Raw genomic sequence first — 21,642 nt, forward strand, 5'->3', positions numbered from 1 at the left:
TAGGAATGGGCAAATTCCCAAACAATTCTTAAAAAGGATTAAAAAAAGACCAGAGAAGACTAGAATGAATGGATGGATGATTGTAGAGTTGTTTCTTTGAATAAGAAAATCCCCTTCACAGCATCTTATCTTATCTTATGGTTTACAAAGATTAGATGGTAAATAAAAATCTTCATCTGAGTTTGTTGTAATATAAGATAATCTTTTGCTAAAAAAAAATATTTAAAACCACGTACAATTTACTTAAATGTATTTAAAATCCTCCAGAAATGCTTACTTATTTATTTTCACTATTTCATCTTGAGTCTATGAATCACTACAGCGCCATACCATATCTAGCTATCATCTGTCAGACATTTATTTTTTAAATACACCTAACCGTGGTGCTTTAAAAACTATATTTAATGTAACTTAAGCTTTTATTGTAAAAGGCTGTCACCGGAAGTTTGTGTGAAACGCGTGAGGAGGCACCGGAAGAGTGGTTTGAGAGCGCTTTATGGGACCTATGCATAGAATTTACAGTCGGTATTAAAATGAGCTCTATCGGGACTGGGGTGAGTGTTTCAGTACTTTTTGAGAAGAAGCTTTAACTTACGTACACTCGTACGTTTATCAGTCTGTCTTTAGTCCTGTTTTCCGGAAAATATTCTGCTTTTATAGTTCAAATTATGTTCATTCAGTTCAGTCTGCAGCTAGCTAGAGTGTTAGCCTGCTGAGTCACAATGAGGCCTGCTAACAGAAGCTAAACTGAAATTGAAAGTAGTTTAATTTAGTCCCGATTCAGGATTTTTTTGTCAATTTAACAATTTATAAGAATTAAAAAAGCTTTCTACTGTGGCGTTAATTATCCGTTTTATCACTGTAATTACAGGAATTCACGATATTTATGTGTTTAGATGTTAGCCTCCATCAAACTGGATTCAGAATGACTCAGAATTGCGTGCCAGCTAAATTCTCTCTATGAGAAGAGTAACTTTTTATCACTGGGGTTCATTTTATTTAACAAAGGCTTTCTAAAAAAACCAAAAAACTTTATTTTTTTAAAAACATAAACATTTACCTTGCTACTGTCAGATAACAGGGTACCAATGAGGTGTTTGGTGCACCTGAGGTGAAAGTGAATATAAGTAGTCCAGTTCACACAAAGAATGAAATATACTTTAGTTTCCTGAATTCTACCAACACACCAAGCTAAGTCTGGGTGTATTCCTCAGAGGGTTCAGGTATACAGTCCCTGAATATATTTTGCACATGTTTTGGCAGTTGGGCAAATGATTTTAGACTACAAGTCAGTCATCCCTCTTTTTTAATTAATTAAAACTTTAAGGCCACATGAAAGTGTGAGTTTGATTATATACCTGTCCTTTCCAGCTACTAATATCAATAGTTAGTTTAATATTGGAAGCTGCTATTTCTGTTTTGTCTTGCAGTATGACCTGTCGGCCTCAACCTTCTCTCCAGATGGTCGAGTGTTTCAGGTGGAGTATGCCATGAAGGCTGTAGAGAACAGCAGGTCAGTCTCTATGTTTTTAAACTAAAACCAGACCCCGCTGAATGTGATGTGGTGGGTAAATATGAAGAAAAAATTGTTTTTCTACAGTGTTGATAACCAACTGACTTCCTAACCCAGAGTGCTAATGGTGCTAATAATTCTGAATAGTTTCCAGACATGTCATGATCAAATTTTCAAGTATGTCTCCATGTTGTGATGTTCAGCACAGCCATTGGAATCCGCTGTAAGGATGGGGTGGTGTTCGGGGTGGAGAAGCTAGTCCTGTCTAAACTGTACGAGGAGGGCTCCAACAAACGCATCTTTAACATCGACAGACACATTGGCATGGTAACCACACAAGCCGTCAAAAACATTTCAGGTCTATTCAGTGTGCTACATAAATGTGTGCATCGGTGCGCAAAGAAAACTGTCTTCATGCTCATCTTTTTTTTGGATAGTGTCAAAAGCGACATTGCCTCATAGACCAGACTAAAAAGACAACCTTTGACACAAAGTGATAAGCTGTCAGCTGTCTTGGCTAACTTGGTGTCTGCAGCACCAGCTTGATGGTTTTTGCTGTGTGAGCGAGCAGCAGCTATATTCTTGCCTCGATATCAACCTTTGTTGTAGCGTTAATTATATCACGGGACATGCGTTGCTATGACAACGACCATGCACATTAGGTGGTAATTGATTGTAATGGAAAACCCGTTGATCTGAATCGTGGCAAGCCATGGTGAGTTGATTTGAGTAGTTAGTAGTGGAAAAGGTGCTGTAGAGGGTAGGACCCAAAGTTCGCCCAAAGCGTCACACTGCCTCTGCCAGCTTCCCTTTTTCCCGTAGTGTATGCTGGTGCCAGGTGTTCCCAGGGAAACCATGCAGACTATCCCAGCCAGCCACGTGGTGTAAAAGAACCGTGGTCCGGTTCTGATGCTCACATGCCCATGGCCGGCACTTTGAGCAGGGGATGTGCTCAGCATGTATCAGAACCAGCATGAACTGTTTCTGCAGTTTGAGCTACAATAGCTCGCTCTATCACAACTGGTCCAACTTCCTTGGACCAGTTGTGATAGATGGATAAATGGTGTAGCAGGAGCTCAGGAGGTGGAGCAGGTCATCTACTAATCTGAAGGTGGTTCGATCCCTAGCTGCTCCAGTCTGCGATCCAAATGATCTCTTGGATGTTGAAGATGCTGAACATACTGAAGCTTTCGATGAGACCGAAACGCTGTTTCTTCTGGCCCGCTCCATCCGCAGCTCACCGTCTCACTTAGAGATGTTTGTACCTGGAAATTGCAGGATATCACTTTCTGAAATGGTCACCACGTTCTGTTTGTGAAACATTTTATTTTGTGTGTTCACAGACTTATTGTGACATGAATATGTGTAAGTAAAGCTTCTCTCTCAACAGGCAGTAGCTGGCCTATTAGCTGATGCTCGCTCACTCGCTGAAGTTGCCAGAGAAGAAGCTTCTAACTTCAGATCAAACTATGGACACGACATTCCCCTGAAGGTAACGCATCAGCTTCCTGTTGTCTTTTGTTACCATTTTCTTTCTCTATGATCGGGTATTTTAATTTTGTATTGTCATTATAATAATAGTAAAATAAAGTGTTATTCATGAAATTCCAGCTGTAAAATAAACAGTAATTATATGTTACTAATAAAACAGGATCTTTGGAATCGTAGCTTATTCAGTTTGAAAGTAAGAAAATGTAAAAGGTCACAACAGCGATGGATAAACATTTCAAATGTTACACAATAAGCCGTATTCATATTTGTCTAGTTATTTTGGTAAAGCCACAGGGAGCCACTGAAGATGGGCAAAGAGTCACATGTGGCTCTGCAGCCAAATGTCTGAAACTCCAGGTTGTACAAGAAAAAAGTTAAAAACTGCTCCTCTGCTGTATCATGTGACATGCAGCTATGTTACTAGCATGGATGCTTGGAGGAACAGTGTATTTTCCATGGATCGATGTGTTAACCCTTTAGAGCCGATCGGAGCGGGCACGCTCTGTTTTGCGTAACTATTTTTAAATCCCGGTAGCACAGCAACCACGTAAGCTAGCGAAAAAATTTTTTTTGCATATGAAACTGGAGGAGTTGTACTTACATATTGTGCCATCAGCTTGTCCTCGGTCACGGTTTCCTTCCACATAAAGCTTTGCAAAAACTGCATAAAAAGCGCTTGCAGGAACTAAAACATAATATTCCAGAAACACGCTTTGCCGGTCCGATCAGCTGTTCATAACACTTCCTACGTTGGAATAGACGTCAGCGCGAACTTTTGCATTTCCGCCATGACCTGGCCGAAACCGGAAGTGACGTCATTTTCGCGGAAATGTAGTCTTTTTTGCGATCAGGGCCTCAGGGCCTATACTGCTCTTTTTAAAAGTTATCTTTGACTTTATGACTTTCTGTGTCGTTTCTGGGATGCTGAGGACTCATATTGCACTGCTGGAAATAGTTTATTTTGATGCACATGCTGCTTTTTTGCAAATTTGCAGTATAATATTTATTTTCGTTTTTCCTGCAGTGTATAAAAATTGGTGTATTTCAAAAATAAAACTATGAAGACACTCAAAATAAATTTCCTGTGGTGGGAAACTAGTTTGTGCAACTTTTTTGTATTTACAGTTTTGAGGGATAAGCCTCTTAAATTTCTCTAACTACAAATATATGTTAAAAAATCAAAAACGATTTTCAATTTTTTTGTAGTTTATTGCACTTTTTTGCAATTTATGTAATTACTATGTACTTAATACATACATATTATTAAAATCTGGGCTGTAATGGTTGTATTGCTGTATAGCAACTTGAAATGCTCCCAAAAATGGCTCCACAGCATGTAAAAATATAATATAAGCTCTGGCGGACTTGGTTCTATGGTAGGTCTTAAAGGGTTAAACGGCCGTCCCTGGAAGCTTAAAAAGTCTTTGTCAGTTCTTCTGTATTCTAATGTTCTTGTTCTGTATTATAGCAACCACCTGAGGAAACACAGAATCAAACTTATAAATGCTCTGCCTCCAGATTGTTGTCAAGGACATGGACTTTGCAGTTGGGCAAAAACAGTTTTGTCCCCTAATAGCTACTGATCAGCTGAGCTAGGAAATCAGTGTTGAGGCATCGAATCACAGCAAGTAATAAGCGCGCACATGAGAGAAGCATAAATTAAAGTGAAACATATGTTCACACTTCACCAGGCAACACTTCCCTCCTATTGGCTAATAAGGTGAGCCACTTTGATTTGATTGGAGCCCCAGCTTCCTGTCCGTAGCTGACAGGAGTGGCATCTGGTGTGGGCTTGTGCTGCTTTAACTCATCTGCTGTAGTTGAATGTAGCTTGGTTGAAATGACCTTTTGGCATCAACGAGGTATTTTCACCCAGTGAACGTGTGTGAGACGAAGGAGCCCATTCAAATGTGCTACAAGTCTAACTTCCTCCTTTTTAAGCTGCTATTAGGGACTTTGCCTTTGCATACATGGTATCATTTGTTCTTAGTATAGTAGCAGGATTTCTTATAATGCCTCTCGTCTAAAACAGCTGGTCAATTAGTTGATCGATCATATAAAATCATTTTAGCAAATACCATGTGCTTGTTTGTGTCTGGGGCCACAGAAGGGGGATCTGAATGGTTTTAATCTAATAGTATTTCCTCTCCTTGCAGCACCTCTCAGACAGAGTGGCCATGTATGTCCATGCCTATACGTTGTACAGCGCTGTGAGGCCGTTTGGCTGCAGGTGAGTTTCAGTAATTATGTTAACATTATGAAAACATGAAGCAGAGCTGCCGTCACGTTTTCTATTCCTTCAGCGTTTTCAAATAAACCCTGAGCTTCTGTCTGACTCCTCCTTCGTGTTGAGCCGGAGTCATTTTGTCTAAAAGACGCTTCAGTCTCCTCATTCACACAATCACATCAGATAGCATTAAAGTTGAGCTTGGTACCATTTATGTCGCGACTCGCTCCTGAGCTTTGCTGTCATCCTACGGCTCCTGATTAAACCCTCTTACTAGAAAAGACCGCTGATGCTCCTTTTCATATTGGATCCTTCTAATGTTAGAGCCGTCATCAGTCAAACTTCATTTACAGCTCAGGTGACATAAAGTATTGTACAAATATTATAATAATAATTATCATATGTATTATTTTGAAAATGATCCAAATGTACTACACACATCACAGCGATGACTGACTGAGGTACGTACCCGGTGGGGGAGGGGGGGGAGAACTTCTGTGATATCACTTCCTGTTGACTGTCAGACTCCGGCTGTGTCCCAATTCAGGGTCTGCACGCTTGAAGTACGCGGCGCACTACGTACGGTGCGTACTATACCGTAAGTACGAGAAGTGCAGAAGTGAGAGGCTTGTGAAATGGGACTAGCCTTCGTCGCGCTGTTCAGGTTGCCTAGCAACCATGATACTAACAGCTGGAAACGTTTCATACAGCTTTGTGTGACAGAAATGAAGGAGAAAAATGTTTTGTTGGTCATGACATCACTGTGATTAGTTGAGTATCTGAGGCTGAGACCACGAGACTGTAAAACATGATTGTTGGGCTTCATTTCTGTGCTGAACAGTCATTCAAGATGAGCTAGTAAACAACAATTAGCTGATGTTGTTCATGAGACTAAAGTCATCTCACTGTGGTAATGTAAATATAATATGGCCAATATTATATGTATTGTCAGATTATCATTATTTATATATCACAGCAGTGAGCTTGAACTCTGTGTCAAAGATTCAAGTTGCATTTATTTATATTTTCTATCACCTTAAATCTTCACTCAAAGACAAGTATCTGTGACAGTGTGTATACAGATGTGTTATATATAAGAGGCAAATATTGTTTGTTTAATATGTTGGCATTACTAAATTTGGCTCATTGCTTACATATATGTGTAAAAAGCAAATGTACAAGCTGTGATAACTGTTTCTGATAAAATGAAGAGTAGACTGATATATGAAAAATTCCTTTATTGGGTGAGAAAATCAGACCATGTCATAACTGCTGTAAGTCACACAGAATAGATATCAGAGCCTTAAACAGGCTGACGTCTGCTAAATGGGTCAAACTGGGCAGAAAGTCTACAAACACATAACATCCTTATAGAATATGATGTAACACTATAGATCAACTTAGCTCAGAATATATAAAGCATATAAACAGTTACAGCAATATGATGCAACAAACACAGCAGCTACTGATCCAAAATCCTCAAAGCTTCATAGAACTGAAACCAACATTTATTTTAGCTCCATTCTGCTGCTGATACAGACTTTAGGTTTCTGAACATTAAACTTGTTGCTGCCTTTCATAGTGTGTAACTTGAAGGCCCTGAGTACTTTCTCCCACACTGGAAACACTGGGATGATCACATTATTTGAACATTACCTAATAAGACTGATTCAGCACAGACAGTTAAACTTTCCTAGCAGTCCTTCACAAACAGGGAACAGTCTGTCTATTCTCTCCATCTGTCAGCTGCTGCTGGCTCTTCCTCCTCCTCTTCCTCACACACTGCTGAGTTTGTCCTGGTGGATCATCAGGGGTGCAAAGCCTCACAGATGATGTGCAGCAGTGGGTCCCTCAGTCTGTCCTCACTCTGGACACTTGCAGTCGTCACACATGGAAATCAAATGTGTGATAAGCTGCAGGATTCAAACACAAGTGTAACTTATAAACACACGTTCATACTTTTATTCCACAATCAGAGAGAAAGAAACAGAGAGAGAGTGCAGGACAGACAGACAGGTGACAGTCTCAGGTGTACACACTGCTACACAACAGCACCAGAGAAGCAGGATTTAGTGTTTGTGTTATTACGAGTGTAAACAAGAAGAGTTCCAGATGGTGCAGTAGACACATGTGTGACTGCTGTGATTAAAGCATCTTTCTTTCAGCTTAACGAGTGAACCGTCAGCTCGTTCAAACACACGTTAAAGTCCGTTTGGCTCGACACCACCGAACAGAGGCAGCAATATAACACAGCTAACATTAACAGTGCAGTGGATCCTGCTTGTGCCGTGATATTCAGGACTGCGAACTGAGCAGCATCACTGACTTTCAGCTTGTTGTGTTTGTGGATATATGACTGACTTTAATTATCCACAAAATCATCACAATCTCTATAAGATTAAGGTCGACTATCTAACGGCGTATATTTAAAGGCTTTAAAACCAAGTAAACGCTGAAAGTACAAACATCACTAATGTCACATAACTTTGCCGACATGTGGCCAACAGTAATGTTTAATGTTCCTCATTAGTAAACATTCGCACATAAATAAGTGACGTCATATTCAGTACTTACTTTTGACAGTTCACTCTTCGGCCGCTCTGCTTCTGCCGTATTTTGCGGCAAAATTATCCACACCCACCGCCGCGCTATGAATTGTGGGATATATGGGACCACGAAGCGTGCACCGGACCACGCTTGATATTTGGGGAAATCGACGGCACATTTGAAGTACACTTTGAATTGGGACAGCCGTCATCGTGTGGCGGTGACGTAATCACACTCAAAATGCGTACTTCAAGCGTGCAGACCCTGAATTGGGACACAGCCTCCCTTTGCTGTATTTACCTTAAACTCAGGGACACGCCCACAAATACACAACTTTCATGTGCTAAATGGAAAAACTTATTTAGGCCTGACAGATTCAAAGTTGTAATTGTTCAGCTCTGTGTTCCTTTCATTGTCAAAGATCAAAGTCATGATGTGTTCAGGACCACAGCTCAGTGTTGTGTTCAGAGTAAACAATCAGTGTTGTCATGTTAGTGTTGTGCTGCGTACAGTTAGTTGGTTACCTGTGTGGATGTGCATGTCAATAAAAGACGAGGATTGTGACAGAGAGAGCCTCTCCTTGTGGAAATGTATGTTTTCCTCATGTGAAGGATTCTCTCATTCTTAAGTGCATCTTTGAGAGTCGAGAGAATTTCTCCAGGCCATCAGGGTGAGGAAGCATATAGGCGGAGCAGCATATAGGCGGAGCAGCATATAGTTGACACACAAGCCTTTATCAAACAGTTGGAGGTCATTTAAACACAACTTGCTCCAGAAATGGATTTTCTTATTTTTTCCTTTGGTGTTTATTCATCTAAGTCGGGGGTCTCAAACTTAAATGATTGGTCGTCTCCTTCTGGACAGACACGTGGCAGCACCTCTGCTGTCATTGTGTTTGTCTGTAACAGAATCAAAGTGCAGACATAAGTGTACACGTTAGTGTGCGACTCTGTCATTAACATTTTAACATTGCACACAACAACAAACAAATCGAACACAGTTTGTCACTTCAAGGGACAAACTGTGTTCGATTTCTTCACGTCAATATACAGGCTGCAAGTGGCCCCGGGGCCACGACTTTGAGAGCCCTGGTCCCAGTTGTTCTGGTGTCTTACCTACGTTTGGATGTATGTTCGATTGAGATGCCTTCTCTTGAATATGTGGATGTTCACATTGTAATGGTTAAAGCAACAAAATATCCATTTTAAAAACTCTAATGCAGTTAGGGTAATCACAGGGTTACCCCAAAATGTATAAAGGATTCATGTTTTATGTGGGAGGTATTTTTGTCGTTGTTGTAAACATCAGCCAACCAAAAGAAAAGACTTTCTGACATTTAAAAAAATAAAAAAATCTCAGGTCACCTCTTGAATTTGAGTTTGAATGAAGTGGACAGGAAGTTGTAGGTTCAGGAACATAATAAATGAAATGTTGTAGTTTTTCTTATTTATTAGTATTATTATTAATCACGGTCCCTCCTTCACTCTAGGAGCACAGTAATAAATCGATGCCTTCATGAGTGTGTTCTGGTTGTTGCTCTTTCAGTTTCATCCTTGGCTCATACGACAAAGACGACGGTTCCCAGCTCTACATGGTCGACCCGTCCGGCATCTCATACGTGAGTTTGCTCTCACATCTGTATATGGTGGGAACCCAGGTTGGTTAAAGCAGCAGTAACAACACTGTGTGTGTGTTTGTGCGCAGGGTTACTGGGGATGTGCCATCGGAAAGGCAAAACAAGCTGCCAAGACTGAGATTGAAAAACTGCAGGTGAGTCTGAACCTGCAACATTCACATGAGTTTTCTGTTTGCACTCTTATTCTAGATCCAGTTCTTCATCTGTCAAATAACCACGACTTTAGCTTTCGCACTAACAAATCTTTAATAAGATAATGAAGACGTGTCACCTTAACACATGTGAGCTGGTGGCGTCAGTGTCTGTAAAGCAGCTGATCCTGACCTCAACTGTGACTCAGGTTAAAACAAAGTCAAAAGGTTCAATTTAATAATGTTTGAGGTTCACGTAAAAACAGTTTCGAGTAGTTTCAAGATGTGATTTTGATATTGACCTTTTTAACCGCAGCCGTAAAAGGCTGTTGAGGTATGTGTCGAGTGACCTCGAGCTCAAGGTCAGGGTGAGAACGCCAAACAAAATCTCAAACAGGTTTGAATCCCGGTGACTGTCACTGCAAGGTCAGAGGTCAGCTTTTCTGAAATCACCTGGGATTTTCACATTTCTTCCATAGCTGCATCTACTGGGAGCTGAAGCGCAGCACTGGCACCACCAGTATATTTAAAAAAAAGAAAGAAAGAAAAGTTTTTCTGGCATCTTTTTTTTTTGACACATTTTCCAACATAATTATTAAAGAAATGTCTATTTTCAACCTTTTCTTTACAATTCTGAGATCTGCATATTTTGATTGCTTATTTTTTCTTTTAAAATGTAAAACATTCTCTGCACATACGTCACTGACATTTTAGGAATGTTTAAAGGCATTTTTACACGTTTAGTTAAAAAAACATTTTCAGTAGGGTTAGGGTTAGGGGTTTCTGATATTTCTGGGACATTTGTGTTGTAAAAGAAAAAATCAGATTAATAGTTAATGAATTAGTTTCCTAATCCAGATCAGTGTGTCTGATACTATCTTTGCTCGTTCCCTCTGTGTGTGTCTCAGATGAAGGACATGACATGCAGAGAACTGGTTAAAGAGGTCGCCAAAATGTGAGTGAGCAACTTCCAAACTCATTTTTTCTGAACTGCTGAACTGTGTCACCTGTAAGAGAGGTGTGTGTGTGTGTGTGTGCGTGTGCAGAAAAGGGGAACTGAAACTCCCATGTCCTGTAGTGCAGAAAAATTGCAAGTGAACTGTGTAAAGTGCAAGTCTAAAGTACATTGCACACGTGGTGTACCTGTCTTCCTAAAGTGTGTTGTATTTTGATGTTTGCAGAATCTACATTGTTCACGATGAGGTTAAGGATAAGGCTTTTGAGCTGGAGCTCAGCTGGGTTGGAGAAGGTAAGAACCATCAGTGCTCTGCTTCTTGTCCACTCGTTTGTCTGTCTCTACTTTTAGTGTGAAGCTTCTAGATTTAACAGTGATGTCAGCTGACGCCTTCATCATGTAGGGATGATGACAATCCAGAAGGTTTCGCTCACTGGACTGAGTTCCTGTGATGTCACTGCCTCTTGGCTGTCTGACCAATCCATGAGCTGCACGCGGCCTCATTAAGCTAATGAGACAAATAAAGAAGCATAACATGCAGAATAATGTTGAGCTTTAAGACAAGCTGGAAAAAGACTCCAAGTAATTCTTCATTAGTGCTGTGGTTGCCATGGTGACATGTGTTCTCTTACAGTCACAAATGGACGACACGAGTTGGTACCCAAAGATGTCAGAGAGGAAGCAGAAAAATATGCCAAGGTGGGTGAAAATCCTTTGTAGCAGATAGACGATCCAACACAAACAGATGTGACCACTGTGACGCTGCTCTGATGTCACCCGTTGGCGTCTGGCCACAAACGTCTCGGACGGCTGGATCTCACAGCAGATATTAGATGTCAGACTGTGGATTTTAACCATTGTGAACATCTAACAGTACAGACCAAAACAGTTTTTTGGACGGAGGTAGAGACACGCCGTGAGCTTGTACCTAATAACGTGTGAATGTGTAAGGATCGACTCTTGGAACCAGCCTTCATTTTTACGACTTTGATATTTGTGTCTGCCTTGAGTAGAGAACGTATTTCCATAGTCGTTCTACTTCATGTGGTGGGCAGTGCATTCAGGTGACTGCTTTTTGTGTTTCAGGATTCTCTGGAAGAAGAGGACGACTCGGATGAAGACAACATGTAAACTCATCCTCTGCTGACGGGCGCATCTGTTTCTTTTGTTGGTTTTATAGTTCATAAACTTTCACATCTGTTGTCTTGTATTTGGTTTGAATTTCAGCTTTAAAAATAAAAGTTGAATGAAAGTTCACACTACTTTTTTTGGGAGAGTGTTGATAAACAGTGATTATAAATCTGTTGTGACTTGGAGAGAACCCAGAGGTTTGTACAATGTGCAAAAAAACATTAGGGATGAGAAACTGTTTAAACTAAAAACTGATCTTTGTCAAAGTATTTTATCCAAACAATCTCAAAAGCATCCATCCATCCATCCATTCGCTTCCGCTTATCCTTTTTCAGGGTCGCGGGGGGCGCTGGAGCCTATCCCAGCTGTCATAGGGCGAGAGGCGGGGTACACCCTGGACAGGTCGCCAGTCTGTCGCAGGGCCAACATACAGGGACAGACAACCATTCGCACTCACTTTCATTCGCACATTCACACCTAGTGACAATTTGGGTTAACCAATTAACCTATCCCCACTAAGTGCATGTCTTTGGACGGTGGGAGGAAGCCGGAGTACCCGGAGGGAACCCACGCAAACACGGGGAGAACATGCAAACTCCACACAGAAAGACCCCAGCCTGATGTTGGAATTGAACTCAGGACCTTCTTGCTGTGCGGCAACAGTGCTAACCACCGTGCCACCGTGCTGCCCATCTCAAAAGCACTGAAACTTTAATTCCACCTTTCAAATATACTTTTTTGCTGCGGAACAAACAGTTTTCAGTGTTTCAGTCAGCTGATTGGTTAAATAAACACAACAACAATGGAAAACAAACTTGTTTGCATGCAGAGCTCCAACCACATGAATACTACTAACTAGTGGTTTTATAGTAGGTTTATACACAGTGGCGGTCCTAGCCTGTTTGGCGCCCTGGGCGAACACTCCCTCTAGAAATCCCCCAACTCGAGGATCACCACAACTTAACCTAACAGACCTTAGTTCACAGATTCTTTGTCTAAGGTGCATTTCTGGGATTTCACACAACCCAGGATTCAAATCATGAATACATAATGGGCTTGGATTTACAACATTATAAATGAAATGTGCTCTATTTGGAAGCAGCCGGCCCCTCCCCTTTCGACGGCTTGTGTGAGACTTTAAATCATCAAACTGTAAATTTTAAATTGTTATTGATCCTTTACTCCTGGTCCTAAACTATATTTATTTTCTTACTCTTCTTATATATATTGTTTGTTTACTTGCACTGCTGTAACTGCAGCCTCGTCGTCTCGTCTCTCTACATACTGGACTGTCTGTAGCGGAGATGACAATAAAGTTTACTTTGACTTCAGCAGCGAGCAGGTGCACCGAGAGCTCTCGCGCTCACTTTTCGTGTACAGAATTTCGAAAAAACATCGGTGCAAATTATAAAGTTAGGTTATAAAGTCTGTATCATGATGTCTGGTGTTTTCGTGTTTGTTGTTTTGTTTTTATTTTGTTTTATTTTGCGAGTTGGTTATTAGCTGCTGCTCCAGCCAGAGAATCCCCCGCCGCCCCGCCCTCTCCTCTCTGTGCCGCAAACGGAGGGCGCCCTTACTCCCAGCAAATGGGCGATAGAAAACCGATCGGTGCCTGTGCCATTCCCAGTATGCGCTGGCTGACGTCGGGGCAGCAGGAGTACGAGCATTTTTTTTTTGCCGAGGCCCGTGATGCCGCCCGTGTCGCACGTATCTAAAACCGCTACTGTTTATACCAGACCTCCATCACAAAGTGAGGTCATTTTGAACAAAAAGATTTCACTTTCTAAACTAATGAAAAATTAATGCAAAATACGATTAGCAGGTCAAATGAGATGTTTTAATGTGTTTGGGATGTTTTTAACAATAAATAATATCAAACTGTTTCATATTTATGCGTGTTTGTTGTTTGGTGGCCTATGATTTGGTGTAGTTGGACCTATGACAGCGTCACTTTCTCTGTGACCACCACGACATGATCGTGCTGTCTTCCTGTGGCGTCGGTACGCCAAACAAACGCCTACCGTTTTGTCTTTGCAGCTCATCTATCCGGTAAAGCTGTAGAGCGTGGTTCATACAGCGAACCAAATCACATTTAATAAAGTGTGCACTGTATGTTCTCAAGTCACGAGTTACCAGCGAATTAGGAAGGGGCAGGAGACGGCCTCTTTGATTTCCGCGTACATGTGAAAACACTGCATATAACAACAGGGCACGTAAGTACGTCATAAAGCGCCTTTTCCCGGTTGTTTCGATTCGCTGTCACCGGCAATACAAAGCGGTCACAAACCAGCGCCCGCTGCTTGTGGTTATGTAAAAATCCGTATAAACTTTATATCTGACACAATCGTGCGTGTTATTTTTCTGGTCAGCCCAGTCGACAAACAAGTAGTATGAACTGTGAATTGAATATGGTGCTCAGAAATCCAGCACGGGAAGGCTTCCTGTTATATCGCTACAGACGAGGAAGACCGCTCCGCCAATAGAGACGCGCTACAGCCAGGAGCAAAGCGTGGACGGCCAATTGTGATCGCCGTGCGTATTTTTTTCTATTGAACTCGCTTCTGATTACACCACTGGCCAGCAGGTGCCGTCATTTCCCTAGTGGCGCCGCGTTTGTATCAGCCCATAGCGATACCGCGTGAAGACTGTCCTATTGAAAATGAGAAATCGATCCACCAATCAAATTTCTGTGTTGCGACCACTGCTGTCACCGCAGCCAATCGTGTTCTCAGGAAACGGAGCTTGAGGCTCAACAGCTTGTTGTTCGTATATTGCTTTGCAGCCCGAGCGAGAGGGGAAGCTGCTGTGTCCGTGAATGTAAGTATAAAACCTTCATATTTTGCCTAGAACAAAGCTAAAACTTTGAACAGTTTAAACTGTCGGTAGGCCGAGGGCAGCTGGACGTCAGCGGAGAGACCGGGAGATGTCCGTTTGCTCGCTATTCGTCGGAGCTGTCTGAATTGAATGGCAGTCGGGTTGTTTTTGCACTGAAGAAATGTGAAGCTCCGGCGCCTTTGTGGAGCAACCGTTTATTAAATAAATAAATCTACAGCAGTTCTCGTTACGTCTAGTGTCACTGATTCACACTGTTTAGTAAAACTTACTTTGACCTCGTAACCAAGTGGGACCTAGAGTTGACTCTAGCTATGCTGCTCATTTGCTAGCGGACCGTTTAAATCTCCGTAACTAGCTAGTTGAGTCGCTAGTTAGCCAACTAGCTAGACGTAGCTACGAAGCGAAGAGCAGCTTGTCCCGTTCGCCCGCTGTTTGGACTTCGTTCGCCTTGGCATTCGGTTGTGTGGTAGCAGCTGGTCGCTAGCAAGCGGATTTGGTGTGGATGTGATACAGTTAGCCCAGCTAGCTGACATGGCAAGCTGTGATGGCGACGTGACTCACAGGGGCTGGGAGCGGAGCGGGAAGAGGCGCCCCTCTCCGGCCCCGCTCACGCACCGTGCCCATCACCGAGCTACCACCGACGCTTCTTCAAACCGGGGACCCGGTGTTCACTGGAAGTAAAGGTTACTAGCTACATTTTTGCGAGCTGTTTGGGCCACATATTTGAACTGATACGAGTAGGCAGATTTGAGGGGAGGGAGGGAGTGGGTTGACCGAGCTAGAAAAGAATGCCTGAGCTAACACAAGTGAGTGGCTAGTCGGTTAGCTTAGCATGATTTTCAAACTGGACTGGTCTGTTTGACTCTTTATGCCCTGTTTGTCCTCAGTGCCACCGCAAGCTTTAACCTCATCTGTCGGCTCATTATCTTTCAGCGATCCCAAATCTTTCGAGCTGGACTCCCTCAAATAGCCGAGAAGAAATGAAGGTGAGTGTTTGACCTGCGACACAAACTGAAGATGGTGTTCTCGGTCTAAGCACCATGTCTGAACCCTACTCAGAGACCCAGATGGAACCAGACACAGATGACTTAAACTGTGCTTTTCCAGTTCCGACTCATGTGTCGGTTTATCGTTTTTACATGCACATCTGTGCTGTTATAGTGATGAGCCAAATGTTTATAGTCCTAAGCAGGTTTCAGACAATTGCTGTACAATGTAAACACATTTCCACTGATTTGTTAGAGACAGTGTTGTAATTAAAGTTAGGACTGTGTGTCAGATGTAAATAAAAACAGAAGACAGTGATTTGCAAATAATTTAAAGACCCTTTTTTAATATTCCAAAGACCACTCATCCCTTTGAGTTTTTTTTGGTGGGGGATTTGTTTGGGGGTTTTTTAACCTAAACATATGATTGATTTAAATCAGATGCAACAACATTATTATTCCTGTAAAACTGCATGATAAAGGGTCAGGAGCTATGACAAGTAGCACTATATAATTAGCTGTTTGGTGACCGGCTGCATGTTTAGACAGACTGAAACACCTAATTAGTACATGTCTTATTCTGGTTTTTAGATTGATTAGCTTGATTAGCTGTTATTGCCATTAATAAAAAGCTAATTACTTTCACTCACATTATGTATCTGGTAGGAAAGTTATCTGATGTTTGGGGTTCTTGGAAGAAACATTTCTGAACCAAACTGATTACATCAAGAGTTAGATGAAAAGTGTCAACACAACTGAGACAAAATGAACATGTAGGCAGCAGCTGATGTTTAGAAAAAGGTAAGCTGGTAAGGGTCGAGATGAGAAACCACTTCACACAAATAGTCAGTAAACAGGATGATCATGTAAACAGGTACGTCAGTAATCAGTTTTTAAAGGATCCATTTCCCTAAAACTGGAATTAGACCAAGGACTCGTGGATGTGCTCTCCAGGCTTTTGACAAATGACAGACTGACAAAGTGAAACCATCACACAAACTTCACAAATGCAACTCAAAACAGTCTTGAGAGCTGCTGCTTATGTGTATGTTTGTATTGGCATTTCAGGTAGCAGACGAGCCTGCCTACCTGACAGTGGGGACTGATGTCAGTGCCAAGTACAGAGGAGCCTTCTGTGAGGCCAAGATCAAGACTGTTAAGCGCATGGTGAAAGTCAAGGTAAGATTAGCAGAAGTTTCATCCTCATGAGCATCAGGATTTCCAGAGGACCACACTCTGGTCTGTCAGTGTTTCCCGCTTAATATCATTGGGTCACTGTGATTTCTGACCCTGAGTACATGTCAGACACAAATGGGATGGACTGATTTTTCAAAGGAATAGTTTTTAATTAATTAAGCTTTCAATTCTGCTTAACAGTGGCCTACTTACCACAGTTCCTTCAAAACCTGGATATGAATCTAGTCCTGTGTTGTGAATGTGTTCCACTACTTACTTCATGGTAAACAACGTGTCCCATACCTCTGTGAAGATATTAGATCGCAGCCTTTCAGTATTGGGGATGCCCCGATTTGGCCAACGACCAAAACAACTTTTTAATGTTTTGTTTCTGTTGTAAGGCCTTTTCCCTGTCATTGTGTCGTTTAAGTAATTAATCAGAGCTTAAGAAGTGTACGACAGCTTCCAGTATTAAACATCATCTGGTTGACAGCAGTCACCAGGCTGACTGTTGCCACCAGCTGTGTGAGTCTCAGTATACCTGGACACCTGCTGATGTAAAGTTTGTTTAGATGTAACACATTAAAGCCATAAACTGAATGTAGACGGTGGATATAACCAGCCGTTTATAAAAGTGGAGCAAATGCAGAATTTATTTATATCCGCTTTAGTTGTGGTGACATCACAGTGGCTGTGCCCACGTCTTTTATACAGCACAGTTACTGCTGACTAAAGTAACTTTGCTTTTCCCCTATAGCAAATACTGCAACAGTGTGCTGGTACGTCTCTCGCACACTGTGCCACAACAAACCCACAAGTCTTGTAGGTAGGGATGGGGATTGATAAGAAGAAATTCAGATTCTGTTATTGCTTTGATTGCTTATAGACGAGGTGGCAAAAGTACAGACATTCTGTACTCGAGTAGAAGTACAGATACTAGTGTTAAAAAATATTCCAGTAAAAGTGGAAGTACTGATTAAAAGTACAGGCTCTGAAAGGTAAGAAAGTAAAGAGTAGGTCTCTGGAGGACGTTTTGTGCAAAGCTAACTGAGCTATGTGCCTTAATGCAGTGATAAAATATTAGAAGATGAATACAAACTGTTAGTCTCATTTTTAATCTGGTTTTACTCTGCTTCAATCAGAAGAAAAAGAAGAAAAATAGATATATTTTTTTATTTTTGTGTCCTACATTGCAGAGGGTGACTTTGCTCCTGTGTAAGAAAATGAGCACAGTCAGTTGTTAAAGTGGGATTCAGCAGGTGGGGGAACCCTAAACTCGCCTGTAGTGGCTCAGTGTGGGAATCGCAGTCATTTCTATTGAGATCTCCTGTAGATGTTCTGCAGGCTGTGATCAGCTGATCTGGGGTTTACTGCTCTTTGTGGATGTACACACCTATATCTGTGAAGTACAGCAGCTGCACCTTTAGCGATAGCGAGATGCTGAAGTGCTCACTGACATCTGCAGTTGCTCAGGTTCTGCCAACCAAAAAGAAAAACACCGGCCAACTTGATTTCCTGACTGTGTTACACATCATCAGGTTTCATGTGACATCCCCTGGAGATTAGTATGGGAACGGGACCGCCTTTCATGCGTTACTGTTTAGGCTCAAATCAGCTTGATGGCATGCAGTGACGTGAATAATAACTCTCTGCAAATTCATTAAACCTAAAGTAACGAGCCTGTTCTACAAATATCTGTAGAAAGTACAGATACTTGTTTAAAAATGCAGGAAGTGAAAGTAAGAAGTTGTCTGAAAAATAAACCTTTCATTTGTGCAAAGTAACTGCCTGCTGTGAGGTCAAATGTTTGACTGTTGGAGGCGTTTCCCCTCGTTTTTGTGATCGGTGTAGGGGTGATTACTGACAAAACAGTTCTCGATTCCCGTCCCTGTTTGTGAATGTCACACACAACTCACTCACATGTGCTTATTTGTTAAACCTAAAAGGTAACATGGCAACTGCTAGTTTTTATTTTGGAGCCAGGATGATCATTGACAGCAGCTCCTGGAGTTTATTCTAACATTACACCAGGATTTCTAGCAGTGTATTACTTGAACATCAGCCTGTTGGGGCTGCACACCAGGGCTTTTATTTACTTTACAACGAGGCTGCAGCCATTCATTTAGGAAGTTGTCTTATTAACTCGCTGCTTAACTATTTCATTCAAATGTGGCAGATGTTTTACTCGTTAGGTTTATATCGACCCACGTTTTTGCATGCAGGCCAAGTCTTTCATCTGGAGGTTAAACATCCCATAATGCGTCTGTGACTGTCACCTAAGAGATCTGAGTTTGCAGAAGACAGCCAGCTGTGGGTGTCCTATCATCAGAGGACATGTCCAGCTTAAACAGTTAACACATTGATGTAATAATAGAAATCATTAAGTGATGCTCTATATTAGGGAAATGGCAAGAATGTTATGTTGCCCAAAAAACCTTTGTCAGTTATTAACATGAACTAAGTACTAACTGCTGATCGTAGCAAAGTTAGAAGCAGAGTTCTCTACAAGAACTTGTTCCACGTACACCTATAAGAACCCGTTCTCCGTTCCCGTCCTTGAGCTGAGAAAGTCGCTGTTGCTGCCGACTGTCTCACCCTGGACAGCACCTGTTCAAAGCCGTGACCTCTGGCATCAGGTGCATCCAGGCCGTCAGAACACTGAGGGCTAACGTAGGTGAATGGACCTGGTGAGCTTCATTCACCAGGCCCTACCTGCAAAATCCCTGTATGACATCCAGTATGATGTCCTTACAATGCTCCTGTATGTGACATTACATCACAGTGCAAAACACTAGCATATCGTGGCTCAGTATTCAGTATCACTCACAGTCCATGGCTACCAACAAATGTAATATCCTTTTATCCTTTTAGCAGAACTGTATTTTTATATTTGTTACTTTACTATTTTCTGTATTTTCTTACATTTGCGATATTATTATATTTGCTAGTTTATTGTGTAGAGTGAAAACATGTAACAATGCATTCATTGTGGTCTGCTGAAATGCAAGGACGGCAACAATAAAGGAGTCTTTACTTTTACTCACTGCACACCAAAAACCATGTCGCAGCCGCTGGCTAGTTGTGCACCTCTTGACTTTTGTAGCCTGGTGCATGCACCGCCACCACCACAGCCCGGTTGAGGACACGAGTGTGTGACCGTGTCAGTTTTATTGCCCTTTAATGATGTTCCAGTACAGAAGTTAAAAGATGTATAGATGTGAAGTTGCACCAGTTTGAAAACTTGACTCTGTGGAAAAAAACTTTGCTAAAAAACACTCAGCAAAGTTTTCAGTTCTCTTCCTATGTCAATGCTGACTTGACGATATTGCCTGAGTGGTGACGCCTATAGACAGTTTGTTTGTTTTTGGTGTATTTGTTAAATCTTCCTGTTATTCAAACATCTGTGCACGTGCTCCAGTTTCAGATTTCTTGTTAGGGACATAAAGAACAGGGTGCTTCAGCTCATCTTATCCTGGTTTATTTATTTTTAACATTTAGGGGGAAAGTCTTGTGACATCATTGTTTCTTCATCTCTGTTCAGAAATCATCAGTATTCTTTGTCTTTCTGTGTCTTCAGGTGACTCTAAAAGGTGAAAGTACTTCCCAGGTAGTGCAAGACGACCAGGTCAAAGGATCTCTGAGGGTAAGATGATCATGATCTTTATTGCTACTGGTAATTTTGACTTTTCAGATTTGCTTAAGTCCTCTTTAACTTAATGTTCACAATTAAACCACACAGATTAAATGTAAAGCTACCTGATTACTGTCGTGCAGACAGCCATGGGCTAAAATGTGTGGTGGCAGCAGTATGATCTAATTCAATATTAGCCTAATACTGACCCAGAAAGCTGGATCAGATGTATCAGATATCAACAGTGAGCCAGGGGAAAAAAAAGATTCCTCGATATCAGGACATAATGAAAAACAATCAGACCAGGGGTCTCAAACTCGCGGCCCAGGGGCCACTTGCGGCCTGTATATTGATGTGGAGAAATCGAATGCACTTTGGCTCTTGAAGTGACTTTTTCCTAAAACTGCATTTTAAGAAATATTTGTGGGTGTTTTCTTGTTGGTTTGTTTTTGTACTACTTGAGCACTAAGGTGATGCTCCGGTGAGATGACCCACATGCCATTTAAGTTTGAATCCCCTGATCTAGACCTGATGGGTCTTAAAATTATGCTAATGAAACCTCAGATGACTAACAACATGATATTTTATACTGTGTCAATATTTAACAAAGACTAAGTCAGAATACAGAATACACTAGTGTGTGTGTGGAAAATCTCAGCCCATGATTGAATGGTGGTGCAGTGGTTAGCACTGTTGCCTCAGCATAAAAGCTCATGGGTCATAACAATAAAGTCGACCAAATCTTTTTAATGTCAGGTTAAATGAGTGGTAACTGAGAGCCGCAGTTGCTGTGAGGAAGCAGGGATTGGTACAGTTTGGCCTGTAAGGCAGGGTTCAAAGGTCAATGCCATACTCTGTGCCCTGTAGCTATAAATAAACATTGCTTAGTGGATCAGATAGCAGTGCAACCTTCTGGTAGTTTGGCTAACGCGAACACAGTCAGAGGATGGCGGGAGCGAGAAGGACTGCAGTACTGTTTTTGCCCACTAGGTTGGTGTGTCCCAATAGCTCTCATGAAAACTGTGGATTACAGTGTACGGGAGGATTCAAGGACACCTTAATCAAAAAATGCTTTATTAAAAAAAGTTTTAAGCCTAATCTCAAAAGTAAAAAGGCTGTCAAATCCAAAGTGGTTCCACCAAAGCGGGCCCCGAAGGCTCTGCCTACCGTTCCACTTTTAAATACTCTAGGAACCACAAACAAGCCTGCAGTCTGAAAGCAAAGTGCCAGTCTGAGATCTGGCTATCATAGATATAGATGGTCCATGGATAGTTGAAGCTGGGTGTCATGCATAGCAATGAAGTGCATCCTGTGCCTTTAAATGATACAGTCTACATGAAGCATCTATAATGTAAACAGAAAGGGTCCTAGCACGGAACCGTG

At 41.7% G+C, this 21,642-nt stretch overlaps 2 protein-coding genes and 1 non-coding gene across 6 annotated transcripts in view; all 3 read left to right on the top strand.

The window, feature by feature from the left end:
* Positions 1–422: 422 nt before the first annotated feature.
* Positions 423–11,757, top strand: psma3 (proteasome 20S subunit alpha 3). The gene is made up of 11 exons (XM_085257112.1): positions 423–554; positions 1,431–1,513; positions 1,717–1,840; positions 2,904–3,005; positions 5,161–5,234; positions 9,324–9,396; positions 9,483–9,548; positions 10,454–10,500; positions 10,727–10,794; positions 11,135–11,199; positions 11,587–11,757. Exons 1-11 carry the CDS (start codon positions 534–536, stop codon positions 11,629–11,631), a joined length of 768 nt encoding a protein of 255 aa, XP_085113238.1. The 5' UTR covers positions 423–533; the 3' UTR covers positions 11,632–11,757.
* LOC146551419 (small nucleolar RNA SNORD53/SNORD92) lies at positions 10,901–10,980 on the top strand. Its single transcript, XR_014890094.1, has one exon. It is a non-coding gene; the product is annotated as a small nucleolar RNA SNORD53/SNORD92 (small nucleolar RNA).
* Positions 11,758–14,231: 2,474 nt separating the features above from the next.
* arid4a (AT-rich interactive domain 4A) overlaps positions 14,232–21,642 on the top strand; it is a 37,843-nt gene continuing 30,432 nt past the window's right edge. Inside the window, exons 1-4 of one of the 4 annotated variants that reach the window (XM_085256609.1) lie at positions 14,232–14,448; positions 15,400–15,452; positions 16,521–16,631; positions 20,206–20,271. In XM_085256609.1, coding sequence (XP_085112735.1) covers positions 15,447–15,452; positions 16,521–16,631; positions 20,206–20,271 — 183 coding nt within the window. In that variant the 5' untranslated portion in view covers positions 14,232–14,448; positions 15,400–15,446. Of the gene's footprint in view, positions 14,449–14,596; positions 15,150–15,353; positions 15,453–16,520; positions 16,632–20,205; positions 20,272–21,642 lie in introns of those variants that run through there. The other 3 variants (XM_085256607.1, XM_085256606.1, XM_085256608.1) reach the window with 3 other exon arrangements.

The sequence above is a fragment of the Mchenga conophoros genome, linkage group LG19 (assembly GCF_057382185.1).
Source record: "Mchenga conophoros isolate Kocher_MC1m ecotype Shallow Benthic linkage group LG19, M_conophoros_male_GT1.1, whole genome shotgun sequence".
Classification (NCBI taxonomy): domain Eukaryota; kingdom Metazoa; phylum Chordata; class Actinopteri; order Cichliformes; family Cichlidae; genus Mchenga; species Mchenga conophoros.

Coding starts and splice junctions, on each gene's coding strand:
- psma3 (XM_085257112.1), top strand. CDS start 534: ATGAGCTCTATCGGGACTGGG. Junction 1,514..1,716: donor AAGGCTGTAGAGAACAGCAG/GTCAGTCTCTAT, acceptor TGTGATGTTCAG/CACAGCCATTGGAATCCGCT. Junction 3,006..5,160: donor GACACGACATTCCCCTGAAG/GTAACGCATCAG, acceptor CTCTCCTTGCAG/CACCTCTCAGACAGAGTGGC.